Below are 12,507 nucleotides of genomic sequence, written 5' to 3'. Positions count from 1 at the left end.
ACTCAGCCAGCTAAGTTCTCTCAGAAGTCCACGGAATAAATAGTCCTCTGGCAGCACCTTCCTGCCTTTGCAGCATATTCAAAAGATCTGGACAATGAGCCAAGAGAGAACCACAGCAAAACAAATGCCATCCTCTGGTTTAAGACAATGAAACAGGTGCATGCAGAAGCTAATAGCATTTGTTAAGAGCTCTACAAAGTTATAGAACACATCAGGGAGGTTCCTACATTGCACAATCTATTCTACCGACAACAGCAGTGCATCAGAAACTGATGCAGAAGTTCCATTCATCACCAGTGGAATATCAGACAAGGCACAGGCAGGTTTACATACTGATCAGCTTGCCAGCCATGTCCTTGTTTGGTCTCGACTCCTTGGGGTGTTTGTACAGGTACATCACAGCCCGTCCAATGCCGCTGTGCTTCAGGGTCTCTTGGCTCACACTGGGCAGCTGCAGAGAAAAGGAAAAGTCAGAAAACAGCAATAAATGATGTCTAAACATTAATGGTGTCACTGAACTTTGCAGAAAGACCTTTCACTTAAATCAGCTTGCAAAATTTAATGTTTTCATTGTCCCACTAGGAATTGTTTAAAGTATTGAACACCTAAATCTAGAAATCTGCTATAACATTCCTGGTTTATACACAAAATTAGATAGCTTTCTAGAACTTTTTCCTCCAAATGCTCTCTAGTTTTTATTACCTCAAAACTAGGCTACTGCTTTCAAATCATTCCTTCTATAAATAAAGACTTACATGGCAAAGACACTCAAGCAATCAGCTTAGCCACAGACACTGAAAGCCTACACTGCGTGAGGGACCTTCCCGTGCACTGCACACTTTAACAAAACAGAAAAGAGAAGGGACCACAAAGGAAGAAAATTCAGGCATGCACACACAGCAAGTAACTCTTCACTTAAATCTGGATATAAACTGTCTGCCTGTTTCAGGCAGACAGGGCCAAATAAATATTTTACACAAGCACACCTTTTGTGCAGGTTGCTTCCTTGTGTTTCACTGCACAGCCCATTGGTAGAGCTGCAGTTCATTTATCACCTCACATCTCCCTAAAGCACATGACTGTAAAACTGTGGAGAAGCTCCAAATCAAATGTGGTGAAAAGTCAGGTCCAAACCTCTTGCAGGATCTTCAGAAGCTCCTCTCTTATCTTTAGTGCTGGCAGACTTCGGTCTGGAAGAGGAGAAAGCCACTCTTTGATGGCAGACATAACACCACTATCGATGAAAGTTTCTTTGAGATCCTGCCTAAAAGGTTTAAAGAGAAGCCCAAAAGTCATGTAATACAGCAACATCTTAAGATGTGATGTCCCTTCAGGAAAATACTGTATCTGAATTTGTTTCATGTTAAATTAAGAGGGAAAACTATGTACAATTTTATGTTTTTGAGGTCACCTAGCTTCAGCATTTACTTGGAATAAAGTGTTTTACTGCATATTCATTATAGCTGTAGTGTAACTCCATGAAATCTTACAAATTCTGATATCTACAAATTGCCCAAGGTCACAGTTACAGAAAGAATGACAACTCACTTTTTAAGATGCATAACTACAGTTGGTAGCAAAGTTAATTTCTTTAGTGCTGGTTTCTTTTGTGTATTCAGCTGACGATCCTCCTGTAGGGAGTTGAAGAATCAGCAGAAGTTAATCAAAGGAAGAAATCAGCAACTCCCATTCTGTGCAACACTTACAAGAAAAAGACTAGTCCATTAAACTAGAAGTGCAGCTTTGGAGGGATTACACTTATTTTGTCCCCTGCTCCACAGCTCACCAAAAATTATGCAACAATTTCTCTGAAGAAAGGGTCATTGCTTAAGTTACTATTTCCCAATAAAGTATCACATTAGGAGAGGGCTCCTAAATTTACATTTTTTTCCCACTTCATGACAGACTGACTACAATAACTGGAGGTCCTCTGTACTGTGCACAGATAACACTTTGTTAGTAAAGCCTCACCTGAAAAACAGAAAGATAGCTAAGCAGAACAATGGGAAGGGAGAACATTTTCACCTCTGTCATTTCAAAATTACTTCCATCCAAGGCCTGACTGTCTTTATCTATTCAAAACTTATCACCCACACCAAAAACACCCGATGCAATAAACAGATTTCTGTCCAACTCTGGTAATTCCTTTCTGTTTGTCCTAATCCACTGAAGGCTCTTTCTGTGCAATCTTTGTTTTATTGCAAGGGAGAAGATTCTTCTAATGCATCTCTTCCCTCTTCTTGCCCATGTACTTCAAACTTTGACACCTCATTTGAAACATCTGGCTGTCATCTCATCTGAGAAACGTTTTCCTCTCAAGCCCAAGAAGTTTCAGTTGCCTTCCACATTGCTTTCTCACTCTCCCATCTTTCTGAACTCATTATCCTAATCTTGTTCTCAGGATTATGCTTTTGTTGTTGCTATTTGTAAAGCTCCTCCAGTTTCTAGTCATGTACATCCCTCAATTGCTTTTAATGTGTTTTGCTGTGCTGTTTATCAATTTGATTGCTACTCCAACAAAACAGAAGACACCCGACAAAAGGCAAGATTCCAAAAAACCTACCACAGTAACATATTGAACACTTCTAGAAAAAGGCAGGCTGCCATGACAGAAGGTCCCATGAATGTGTCACTCTGATATCATTACCACGGCACTGTCATTCAAACAGTTTGGAAAAGGACTCTTCTCAGAAACAAATACCAAAGTATGACACATACCAGTAACACCATAATGAAATTAAAGCATAGTCCCTTTCTCAGTATTTCACATACTACTAAGGTAGTTTATAGAGCACCTATATAGCCCTTTTAATAGAAGTTGATCTCAGCTGATGGAAGTTTAGCCATTTACCTAATTTTTAAAATTAGTATTGTATCAAAATTTCAACAGAATGTTTTCATTTAGAATAGCAAAATAACATTTAAATGGTTATATAGACATTAGAAGCTTTCCATAGTGTACAGATTACTCCTGTTGAATACAAGCCAGATTTTTGTATCCTATTAATCACAAAATTTTCCCATAGAAGGGAACTGAATTCCAAGGTGTGTTTGGAGCCTGGAGAACTTACCTCAGCAGCTTCGTTCATCTTCACAATCATGGCACTGACCACATCATCTGCGTCACTGATGAAAGTTCCCCCATCACGGTTCCGCCTGCGCTTGCCGCTCATGCTCTTCTTCCTCTGCAGCATCATGTCAAAATCTGACATGAAGTCCATGCTGAAACACAACCAGTGTTACCTGATGCTCCTTGGTAGGAAACAATTCTGTGTTTCTCTAGTGTACAAACACTGTGTCTCAAGGTTCCTGTGAGATAATTAATTATCTTCAGTATGTAAAATGCAAAACTAGCAAAGGGCTCTCTAGTGGCTCCCAGACCTTGCTGTAATACCCAGCATGTGCACACCTGTGATATCCAGGGTCCATAATGCCCTTTCACCATGATCTGCCATTAAGAAAGGAATATGTAACACAATGACTTACTGCTTCCCTCTTTTGATGTTATCATCAGAGTCTGATTCATCTGCTGTCTCCTTCATGTCTCCATCACCTTTCTCTTCCTCCAAATCCTCCTGGTTAAAACCCTGATGAGTACAGACAGTGCAAATCAGTGTATGGATCAGGACTGAGCATAGTGCCAGGTACTCAGGTACCTGACACTAAAAAAACTTCAGGTAAATCTTCAGATGATCTAGAAAGATGAACAGTCTTTTTAATTCCCCCTGTAACCAACAATTCTTCCCAAAGATGACCTGTAAATGTTATTTAACCCAAGGAGTACCCCAGTGGGTCTGGCAAATACAAAACTGACCTGATGCAGCATATACATTCTCTTCAGATCTAGCAAGTCAACAGGAGACATCCACAGTAACACTTACCGTAAATTCCTCCTCTTCCTCATCACCAGATTCTCCAAATATATCGGCAATCAGGTTCCTGTGAAGGCAATAGCAACATTTATCTATCTGGACTAAAACAACCAGCCCTTTTCTGCAAAATCTCTAATGACAGTATGAAGATCTCCCTTTTGTTGTCTCCTTATACTGACCTTTCATGCCACCAGTGAAGGTGAACAGTTATTCTCTGGTTGGGATTTATCAGTTTTCCATTCACCATCACTCCCCCTGTCTAAAACCCCAACAGAATTCATATTCTTTCCCACTTACTCTTGTTCATTTCCAGATTCACTGTCACTGCCAAACAGATCTTTCCCTTTTTTCTTCCCAGCATTCTCTTTTCCTTCTTCTTCCTCCTCCTCACTATCGGATACAACATTTTTCTTCCTTTTGTCCGATTTCTCTGAAGCAGCGTCACTATCCGATTCTTCGGCATCGGAAAGGATTCGTACCTTCTTTGCAGCTGCCAGCAGAAAGGAGCATTACTACATGTCCAGTAACAGAGGGGACAACTGTTACTCTCAAACTATTCTCTGACTAGTCTTCCAACACCAGACCATTGCCACTTCCTTAAAAGCATATTCATTCTTTAGTGTTTTATTAAATCAGCAACTGGAGCTCCCATACACCACATCCATCCATAAAAAATTGTAATTTCAAATCTCTCACCCCCAGTATATGAAAAAAACACACAGGAAAAAATGACTAGAGAAACAGCAATGAAGTAAATAAATAACAAACTACCATGTCAACAGATGCCACTTAGATCCTTACAGTCTTCAGTTAGATCTACTTATTACTCAGAACTGTTAGATACACATTCACACAGCAAAGCAGTCAGAACAACAGCTTCTACAAATGCAGTTCTGCTCCAAAACTAAATCTGATTTATGGTTTCTCACTTAAGATGCTTTATTCACACAAAAGCAATGATTTAACTTTCACACCACTGCCTGTCACAGCATGTTTTCACAGTATAGTTTCTTACGTGTTTTCTCACTGTCATCCTCACTATCAGAAAGGATGGCTGTTTTCCTCTTCACTGTCTTTTCTTCCTCTTTTTCATCTTCATCACTGTCTGATATTTTACGTCTCTTAGGAGCTTCGTCTTCACTGTCAGAGCCCTGAAATCCTTTCCTTACATGTTCATTATCTGAATGATGAGAGTCATTCTGCACCTTTTCCTTCCTGTCCTCCCCATCGCTATCTTCAGACTCTATCTGCTTGTGTCTGGACACATCCTCGCTCTCGGAGTCGCTGGCTGGCTGCTTCTGAGGCTCTTCACTCTCGGAGTCGCTGGCTGGCTGCTTCTGGAGCTCCTCGCTCTCGGAGTCGCTGGCTGGCTGCTTGTGGGATTCCTCATTTTCAAAATCACTGCTGTGATCCCTAGGAGGTTCTCCATTGTCAGAGTCACTCACTCGATGATTTAAGGCCTCTTCGTTTTCAGAGTCACTTAAATGCCGGTTTGGACGGTCCTCAGTATCAGAGTCACTGTCTTTCTCTCCGTGAGTTGCTTCATTTTCTGAATCACTCACGTTGTGATTTGGGGGCTCCTCATTATCTGAGTCACTTTCTTTTTGCCTTGGGTTATCTTCGTTTTCAGAGTCTGTCATATGAGGCTCTCCCACTTGCCCATCATCTTCTCCATCACTGTGTTCATTCTGAAACAGAAAAATAATCTCAGACAACTAAGCAAAAACACCTTAAAAAGAAAAGAAAAAATGTTCTGAATTTTTGCTTGTCCTTCCTCCAATTTGATTACCCAAGGTGCTGCAAACTGAAATAATGTCTATGTAGAAATAATTAGACAATTTTCACCAAAAGACTACCAAATACTTCATATCAAAAAAAGTATTATCAATGGAAGTATGTCCATCCTGCAGCTCCACAGTACTTCGAAAACAGTAAGAGAATTCATAGAACATTTAAATAAGCACGTCTAAGAACAGTCCAGCTGCTCAAGGGTAAAGGCTTACTACTTTTGTTTTAATAGGTCAGGCCTTCAAAGTGGTTTAGTTCAAATTCCCAATAACAAAGCAAGAAAGAGTATCTTGCATTTGTAATTTCATTTTTCCTGAAGATCTCAAACAGATGTTGCCTGTGTGAAATACATCTTACTGAAACAGCACACGCAGTACGCTCCAAATGAAGCTAGTGCCTGTTCCTTTGTTGGGGAAACCTATTTAAGAACAACTCAAGACCAAAAGCCCAGCAGAAAACAACAACAAAGTTTTAGTCAGACCTTTCAGAGTAATACTGTTAACCAGCTTTGTGTTTCAGATTCAACAACTCTCTCCCCTATGCTGAGAGCTCCCATGCTTATCCAGACACCCACGATAACCCATGCACACACACCCATCTGGCAACTTCAGAAATGAAACAATCCTTTGACTTTTCTACACACCCAAAAAATACTGAGGCACATGCTCTATTTTTAAGAGAACGTCTCACAAACCACCTTACTAAGTACAATTTCTTACAGCATCATCTTTTATCTTTCCAACACCTAAAATCTACTTGGAAAAAAAATCTCAATTGCGTTTACCTGAGAATATGAAATTAGACTTGAAAACTCATGCTATTAATTCAGCTCTCACAGCTACTGTCACCATAATCCTGTTTTCAGCTGAAAACAACAACACTGTACAAGGAACTTCTCTTTCGCATACTCAATTCAAAGCCCCAGTCAGGCTTTCCTCAGTCATTCTGTCTCAGCTATAAACTTTTTCTACTTGCAAACAGAGTATTTATTGTGACAGGAGATGCTTTAAGACCTGTATGTCCTGATGTTTCCAAATATTTTTTCCTGCAATTTAATTTCCTTGGAAACAGACTTTCTATCTATTTTTTTTTTCTGTAGTCGTTCTACTCCCACATTCAGAGCCATTAAAAAAAGTAGGTGTAGCTAACCTATACCTACAACAAAGAATATTATTCATCTTTAAAATGCATGATGCAGGAAGAATTTAAAGTAAAATTAATTTCAATTGCTTTTAGGAACTACTACCTCCATAATTATTCTAAGTGGCAAAGAGCATTGCTTTTTAAGACTTTGGACTTTATATACTTATTTCTTTGGCTAGCACTTGATAAAGATCTTCTACATTATTGAATGACTAACAAAGTTACTTAACAATGAAAAAAAAACTCCAGGACCATGAAATTTTAAAACATGCACTTCAAATACTACTTCACTATTTCCATGTTATTTAATGCCAACTACAAACAGCTGCTGTGACAATCTAAGTTGTTTTCTCTCTGCTGCTCGTTCCTGTCTCTACAGCAATGCATCTTTTGAATCTTTCGTATCCAGTAATTCCCATTTCTCCTCACAGAAAGGAAACATGGTTCCATTAAAACCTGAATCTGGAATTTTAAAGAAACGTTAGTATTAGGAAGTCACAGAATTGAGGATGTACTCAACTGCTCTCAGCTTGTTAATATTTTATTCCCTTACCAAAAAATCACTTTGACTGCCCTTCTCCTGCCTAGTATGTCCCACATAAACCCATCACAGGTGTTTGTGACAGATCTTCCCTGACTGTATTACTTTAGACTAAAGAAAACTGCAGCTGGAAACAGAACGGAAAGCAGATTTCACACCAGTTACAGGTAAGGTCACTGAGAAACACTGAAATCAAACTGGTATCTACACTAACAAACATTATTTAATTCTTGTTTTTCTACCATTTTATTTTGTGTGGGTTTGTCTGTCTTCTCTCAATGTCAGATGGTGAATGCTGAATAGTACTGGTAATTATGTCAGCAGTAATAAAGGATTTTGCTAAACAAACAGAAGGAAATTAATAAAAATAGTCCTCTTTAAGATATTAGGACCATCACCATCCCAGCTTCCAGTTTAGGAATTCTTTGGCGAACAAATAAACAAAATTAAGAACCAGTAAGAATCAGTAATGATTCTTCATATTCCTAAGGTCAGAAGTGTGGCTGCAGGTTATGTATGCACCTGTTCAGAATTAATCAATAAATTACAAAGAACTTCTTATGCAAAACCGTGGTGAGAAGACACTGTAATTACAGAGCATTGTTACTGAAGATTATGACAAGATCTCGGATCTTTAATCTGTTACTGCAAGAATGAGGATGTTTGGTGAGGGAGAGCAGACACAGCAGTCAGACTCACCCAGCGGTCCCAGCAGCTCAAGTGCTGCAGTGCGACCACCGGAGAAGCAGCACCGAGGTCACACGGGTGTCCCTGCACGCTCTGGGCACAGGCAGCACCTCCTCGAGCCCGGCAGCAGCACTGTGTCAGGGAGGGCAGCACCACAAAGCACCTTCTGCAGCAGAGCCCGGACCCTGCACGGGGCAGGGCCTGCCCGCAGCCCGCAGCCACGAGGCTCCGTGCGCAATTAATGAATCTGCATGTTTTGGAATGTAATTGATTAAAAAGTGACCAACTTCCCAGTAAAATGACAAAACGCTGCTGGGTATGCTTGATAGGCTTCACTTTCCCTTTTCATTTTTTATCTCTACAAAACTTTTCAAAGAAATGAAGTATGTAATTTTTGAGTTTTCTAGTTTTCATTTTCCAAATGACTGACTGAAAGATCAGACATCCCCAAACAGAGTAGGTCTCAGGTAATTGCTACTGCATTTTTCTCTTAATTCCTTTGCTTTCTTTTCTTCCTCCTCTTTATCTATAAACATTTTAATTGAGATGTCCTTAATTTTTGTTTAATGAAAGAGTTCTATAACATGAGGCTTTAGTACAGTATAAGGAATATATCAAAATCAAATTTACAGTGTTACATTCTACATAAAAATTGCAGCTACCAAGCAGTTTATTGGATCCACATGCAGCCACTTTTAAGAGCTACTTCTTCAATAATTTAGTAACTTCAACAAAATGGAACCCATCCACTACAATTTCATCAAAGATGAGTGTTAAACTAAGACCTACACAACCATCATGGGCAGATTGGCAAGTTCCTCCTTTTTTTCCCTAAGTGTCACATATTTGTGTTTGTCAACAGTCACAGTCTAGCCACAACTTAATTCATGAAACAGCAGCAACTTGGTGGAAGTGTAAAAATGAAGTTATTACAGATTTCTGTATGAGCCTGACTTGAACAAACACTGTAAACATGATTTCAGATTCATTACTGTACTAAAACTAATTCTAATTGGCTAAAGCAGAATCAGTAAGGACATCAAGGAGAACATTTATAGATAAAGTGGGATTGGGGGAAGGAAAGCCAGAAAAGAATTGTGGAAAAGAAAAACCCACATACCTGAGACCTACATAAGTAATTCCTCAGGATTCCCCTTTTCTTTAAAGTAAAAAACCTGAAAGAAAAGTTTAAAATTTTAAAACTTCAGTTCTTTACATCCGAGTTCTAAATTAGAGACAAAATGGTAATTAAATAGACTTAACTGATTAGGCTGTCTAAAAAGGTTTTATTAGCTTTGAGTGTCATTTCCCCACATACTCCTGAAGATGAAGAAAATGTGAGGATGAGAGAATATTTAGAGTAAACAACATGACAAATGACTGAAAGCTACTCCTTTCAGAGATGGCTGCTCCACCTTATTGCCTTCTGAGCACAAAGTGAACTCAACGGAGGGAAAGAAAAATTAAGACTTCATAGCAAAACAAAATAATTGAATTTTGATTTGAGCTGAATCAAATAAAGCATTAAGGCTTGACAACTCTCATGGAGGATTGGTCAAAAAGGTGGCTTGACTCTTTTATTTTAATTGACTTTCTGCAGTATTTTATCTATAGAGGAATATTCAACCACCATCACATAACGAAGTCTTTAAAATACTGCAGCACATGAAGAGGAGCAGTTAACAATGACAATTGGTACTTTCTGCTCACCTAAATCTGAAGAAGACATGCTGCAGGTGTAAACAAGTCAACTACCTTGCCCCAGTAAGCACAATGAAAATATCAGAGAAGAAAAGAAGCAATAATCAAGCATAAACCAATGACACAGAAGAAAAAGATTAATATTATTGCAGCAGCAGCATGATTCTTCACACTCTCATCACACTTTTCCTTCAGAAAACAGAAGTACTAAATCCCTCCAGACAGTTATTTTTGCCAGCCTGAGAAACGTGTTTCCTGCCACACTGAAATTGTAATTGTCACAGTGGGAGATGCTGCCTCACAACAAATTTATTTCTTCCCTTGAACATAGCAACAACCCTTGAACCTATCAAAAAAAGTAAATTCCAAATGTGCTTTACAATTAAGTTCAAACACATGGGAAGAACTTTCATTTTATAAAAATACAATTTTCATCTACTTTCTAACTCTGAGGGAAATATGAATTCAATAAAGACAGGAGAAAAGAAAGGGGGAAAAAAATAAGGATTGTAAGTTATGCCTCAGTGGAGTCAAGCCTTGTCTCACATCAGCCTTTGTTGCATTTTAAGCAATTTCTAAAATGTGTAACACTGAAAATCCAGTCAGAGTAAATCCTGATCCTTACACAAAATACAGCAGAATATGGAGAACACTATCAAATGGATTTGATTACAGTTTTTATAAGTATCAAAAAGTTCTCTGTAACTTTGCTAGCTGAATTCACAGGCCAAAATTACTCATTACTCCTTCTAAGACCTGATGTAGCTCTATTATAAGTCACAAACAATTGTTAAAAATTCAATCTCAACTTCCCAAACTGTCCTGTAAGTCTAAAGGGAGCCTTCTCTTTTACCAGAATCTCTTCTCAGCCCAGTCAATCCACAAATGAAGTGACTGCCCCAGAAACAACCCTGGACCAAAGCCTTTCCATGCTGAACACTTCTCCAAGTGGGAACCACTTCAGAGGAAAACCAGGTGCCACTCAGGAACCTTAACCTGCTCCACATGCACACCTGCTCCTTTGTCAAAGGTGAAAACCAGCACAAAGCAGACTCAAGGGTCAGTGTCCCCATCTGACATGGAAGCTGGGAGAGCATTTATTCTGTTTCAAGGAAATCACCACCTCCAAATTGTGTGGTTTCACAACACTGTGCAGAATTTCAGGTACAAATTCCTCATAACCCCATTTTACCTTTGTGAAATCGAGGCTAACCGAGTACAACTTACTCAAGTTCAGAATAGTGTGTGCTATCATGACAAGGAAAAACCCAAGCAAATCCTAGCCAACATACTTGTCAAGAGTCTATCCAACGCTTTTTTATGGAAATAAAAGTTTTGCCCCATGGAACCCTTAAGAGGAACTGAATAAACACGTACGTCTCGGTTACGAGAGACTGCCACTTTAAACAACAACAAAGAAGAATTCAGAGAAGAGTAAACTTTATCTAGATAAAACTCCCTTAGTACCTCTGAATGGTGCCCTACACTTCCATTCTCTGATCCAGAATGTTGTTCGTTTCCTTCATCTTCCACATCAGATCCTGAGTCTCGTTCGTCTTGTACTGGAGTAGCTCCTCCATCATCTATTCCGAGATTTAAAAAAGAAAGTAAAACTCAGTGTTTAAAGGAACCGCTCGGGAACCGGGCGGGCTCACGCTCTAACGGGGCACGGAAACGGGGCTGTCCGAACAAACCAGCCCAGACACCCCCGGGACTGCACAAAACCTCCTACAGCAAGCGGGCAGCGACCGCTGCTCTGCCCAGGCACCGGACTATTGGAGCAATTAACGCCCTCAACGCTGCCCTCAGTCCAGGGCCCCGCCGCTGTGCCCCCGAACCCACGGGCCCTGCCGTGCCCGACGCCCTCCCGGGAGGGTCCTGCGCACCGCGCCGCTACCTGACTGCTCCCCGCCGTAGTAGTGGGTGTCCATGCCGGGCCCCGCGGTGGCGGCGGGCGCTGCCCCGGGCGCTCCCTCAGCGCGGGCCCGGCCCGGCCCCGCCGCCTCACACAGGAACAAGATGGCGCCTCCCCGCCCAGCGGCACCCCCGCCCCGCGCGCACGCCGCGCCGGATCTCGCGAGACTTCCGGGTCAGCGGCCGCCAGGGGGAGTTGGCCGCTCCCAGCCAGCCCCGCCCTGAGGGCTCGGGCTCAGCCACCAGGAAGCCGGGAACGCTCGGGCCGCTGGGGTTTGCTGCTCTGCCACCCCACACCGCCACCCTCCGAATATAGGCTGAGTTCAGCTTGACAGCTGAAGCGCTGGGGAAACTGAAGGAGCCTTGGAGGATAAAAGGCTGTTTGTAGCCCCTGGGTGACCACGCTGTGATCAGCTGCAAGGTGTTGCCTTGTCTGAGCCCTGCGGGAATTTTCAGGAGCCCACACCAACCCCTGACACTGTAAATGGCTGCTCGGATGCACTGCCCTGAGCCACACGAGAGTTCCAGCATCTCCCTTCTGCCAGACAAAGGGCCAATCTGGTGCGATGCTTCCCGCAGTGACTAAGGGTGGGAGATCTGGAGGGTGATTTAGAGCAGAGAAGATTTTGCCGTTTAAATAATAGGTAAATTAATCTGCTCTTTACAAGCCAAGTCAGCAAGATTAACGTGCATCTCCACAAGAAGGTGGCGAAGCAGAGCTCAGGTGCACAGTGGGCTCTGATGCTGCGAGGGGGTTTGGCAGTGTTCATGTTTGCAGCTGGCTGGAAGGGCACCCACCATGGCCATGGAAAGGAAGGACAGGTTCTCTCAGCAAATTTAGGCCTGACTGTCCTGGCTGAA

General features: G+C 41.4%; 1 protein-coding gene across 7 annotated transcripts in view; it reads right to left on the bottom strand.

Annotated features, from left to right (window-relative positions):
* Nucleotides 1–12,507, bottom strand: part of IWS1 (interacts with SUPT6H, CTD assembly factor 1) — a 37,437-nt gene that overhangs the window by 3,759 nt on the left and 21,171 nt on the right. For 5 of the 7 annotated variants that reach the window (XM_041414527.1, XM_041414531.1, XM_041414530.1 and 2 more), the window contains exons 1-10: nucleotides 11,630–11,777; nucleotides 11,200–11,315; nucleotides 4,888–5,560; nucleotides 4,170–4,362; nucleotides 3,882–3,939; nucleotides 3,487–3,587; nucleotides 3,072–3,222; nucleotides 1,549–1,631; nucleotides 1,135–1,264; nucleotides 334–451 (exon numbers count right to left, since the gene is read on the bottom strand). In XM_041414527.1, coding sequence (XP_041270461.1) covers nucleotides 334–451; nucleotides 1,135–1,264; nucleotides 1,549–1,631; nucleotides 3,072–3,222; nucleotides 3,487–3,587; nucleotides 3,882–3,939; nucleotides 4,170–4,362; nucleotides 4,888–5,560; nucleotides 11,200–11,315; nucleotides 11,630–11,663 — 1,657 coding nt within the window. In that variant the 5' untranslated portion in view covers nucleotides 11,664–11,777. Of the gene's footprint in view, nucleotides 1–333; nucleotides 452–1,134; nucleotides 1,265–1,548; nucleotides 1,632–3,071; nucleotides 3,223–3,486; nucleotides 3,588–3,881; nucleotides 3,940–4,169; nucleotides 4,363–4,887; nucleotides 5,561–9,151; nucleotides 9,207–11,199; nucleotides 11,316–11,629; nucleotides 11,778–12,507 lie in introns of those variants that run through there. The other 2 variants (XM_041414534.1, XM_041414533.1) reach the window with 2 other exon arrangements.

This window comes from Onychostruthus taczanowskii, unplaced genomic scaffold, assembly GCF_017590055.1.
Source record: "Onychostruthus taczanowskii isolate IOZ18803 unplaced genomic scaffold, ASM1759005v1 scaffold45, whole genome shotgun sequence".
Classification (NCBI taxonomy): Eukaryota; Metazoa; Chordata; class Aves; order Passeriformes; family Passeridae; genus Onychostruthus; species Onychostruthus taczanowskii.
This window is presented reverse-complemented; position numbering and strand designations above follow the sequence as displayed.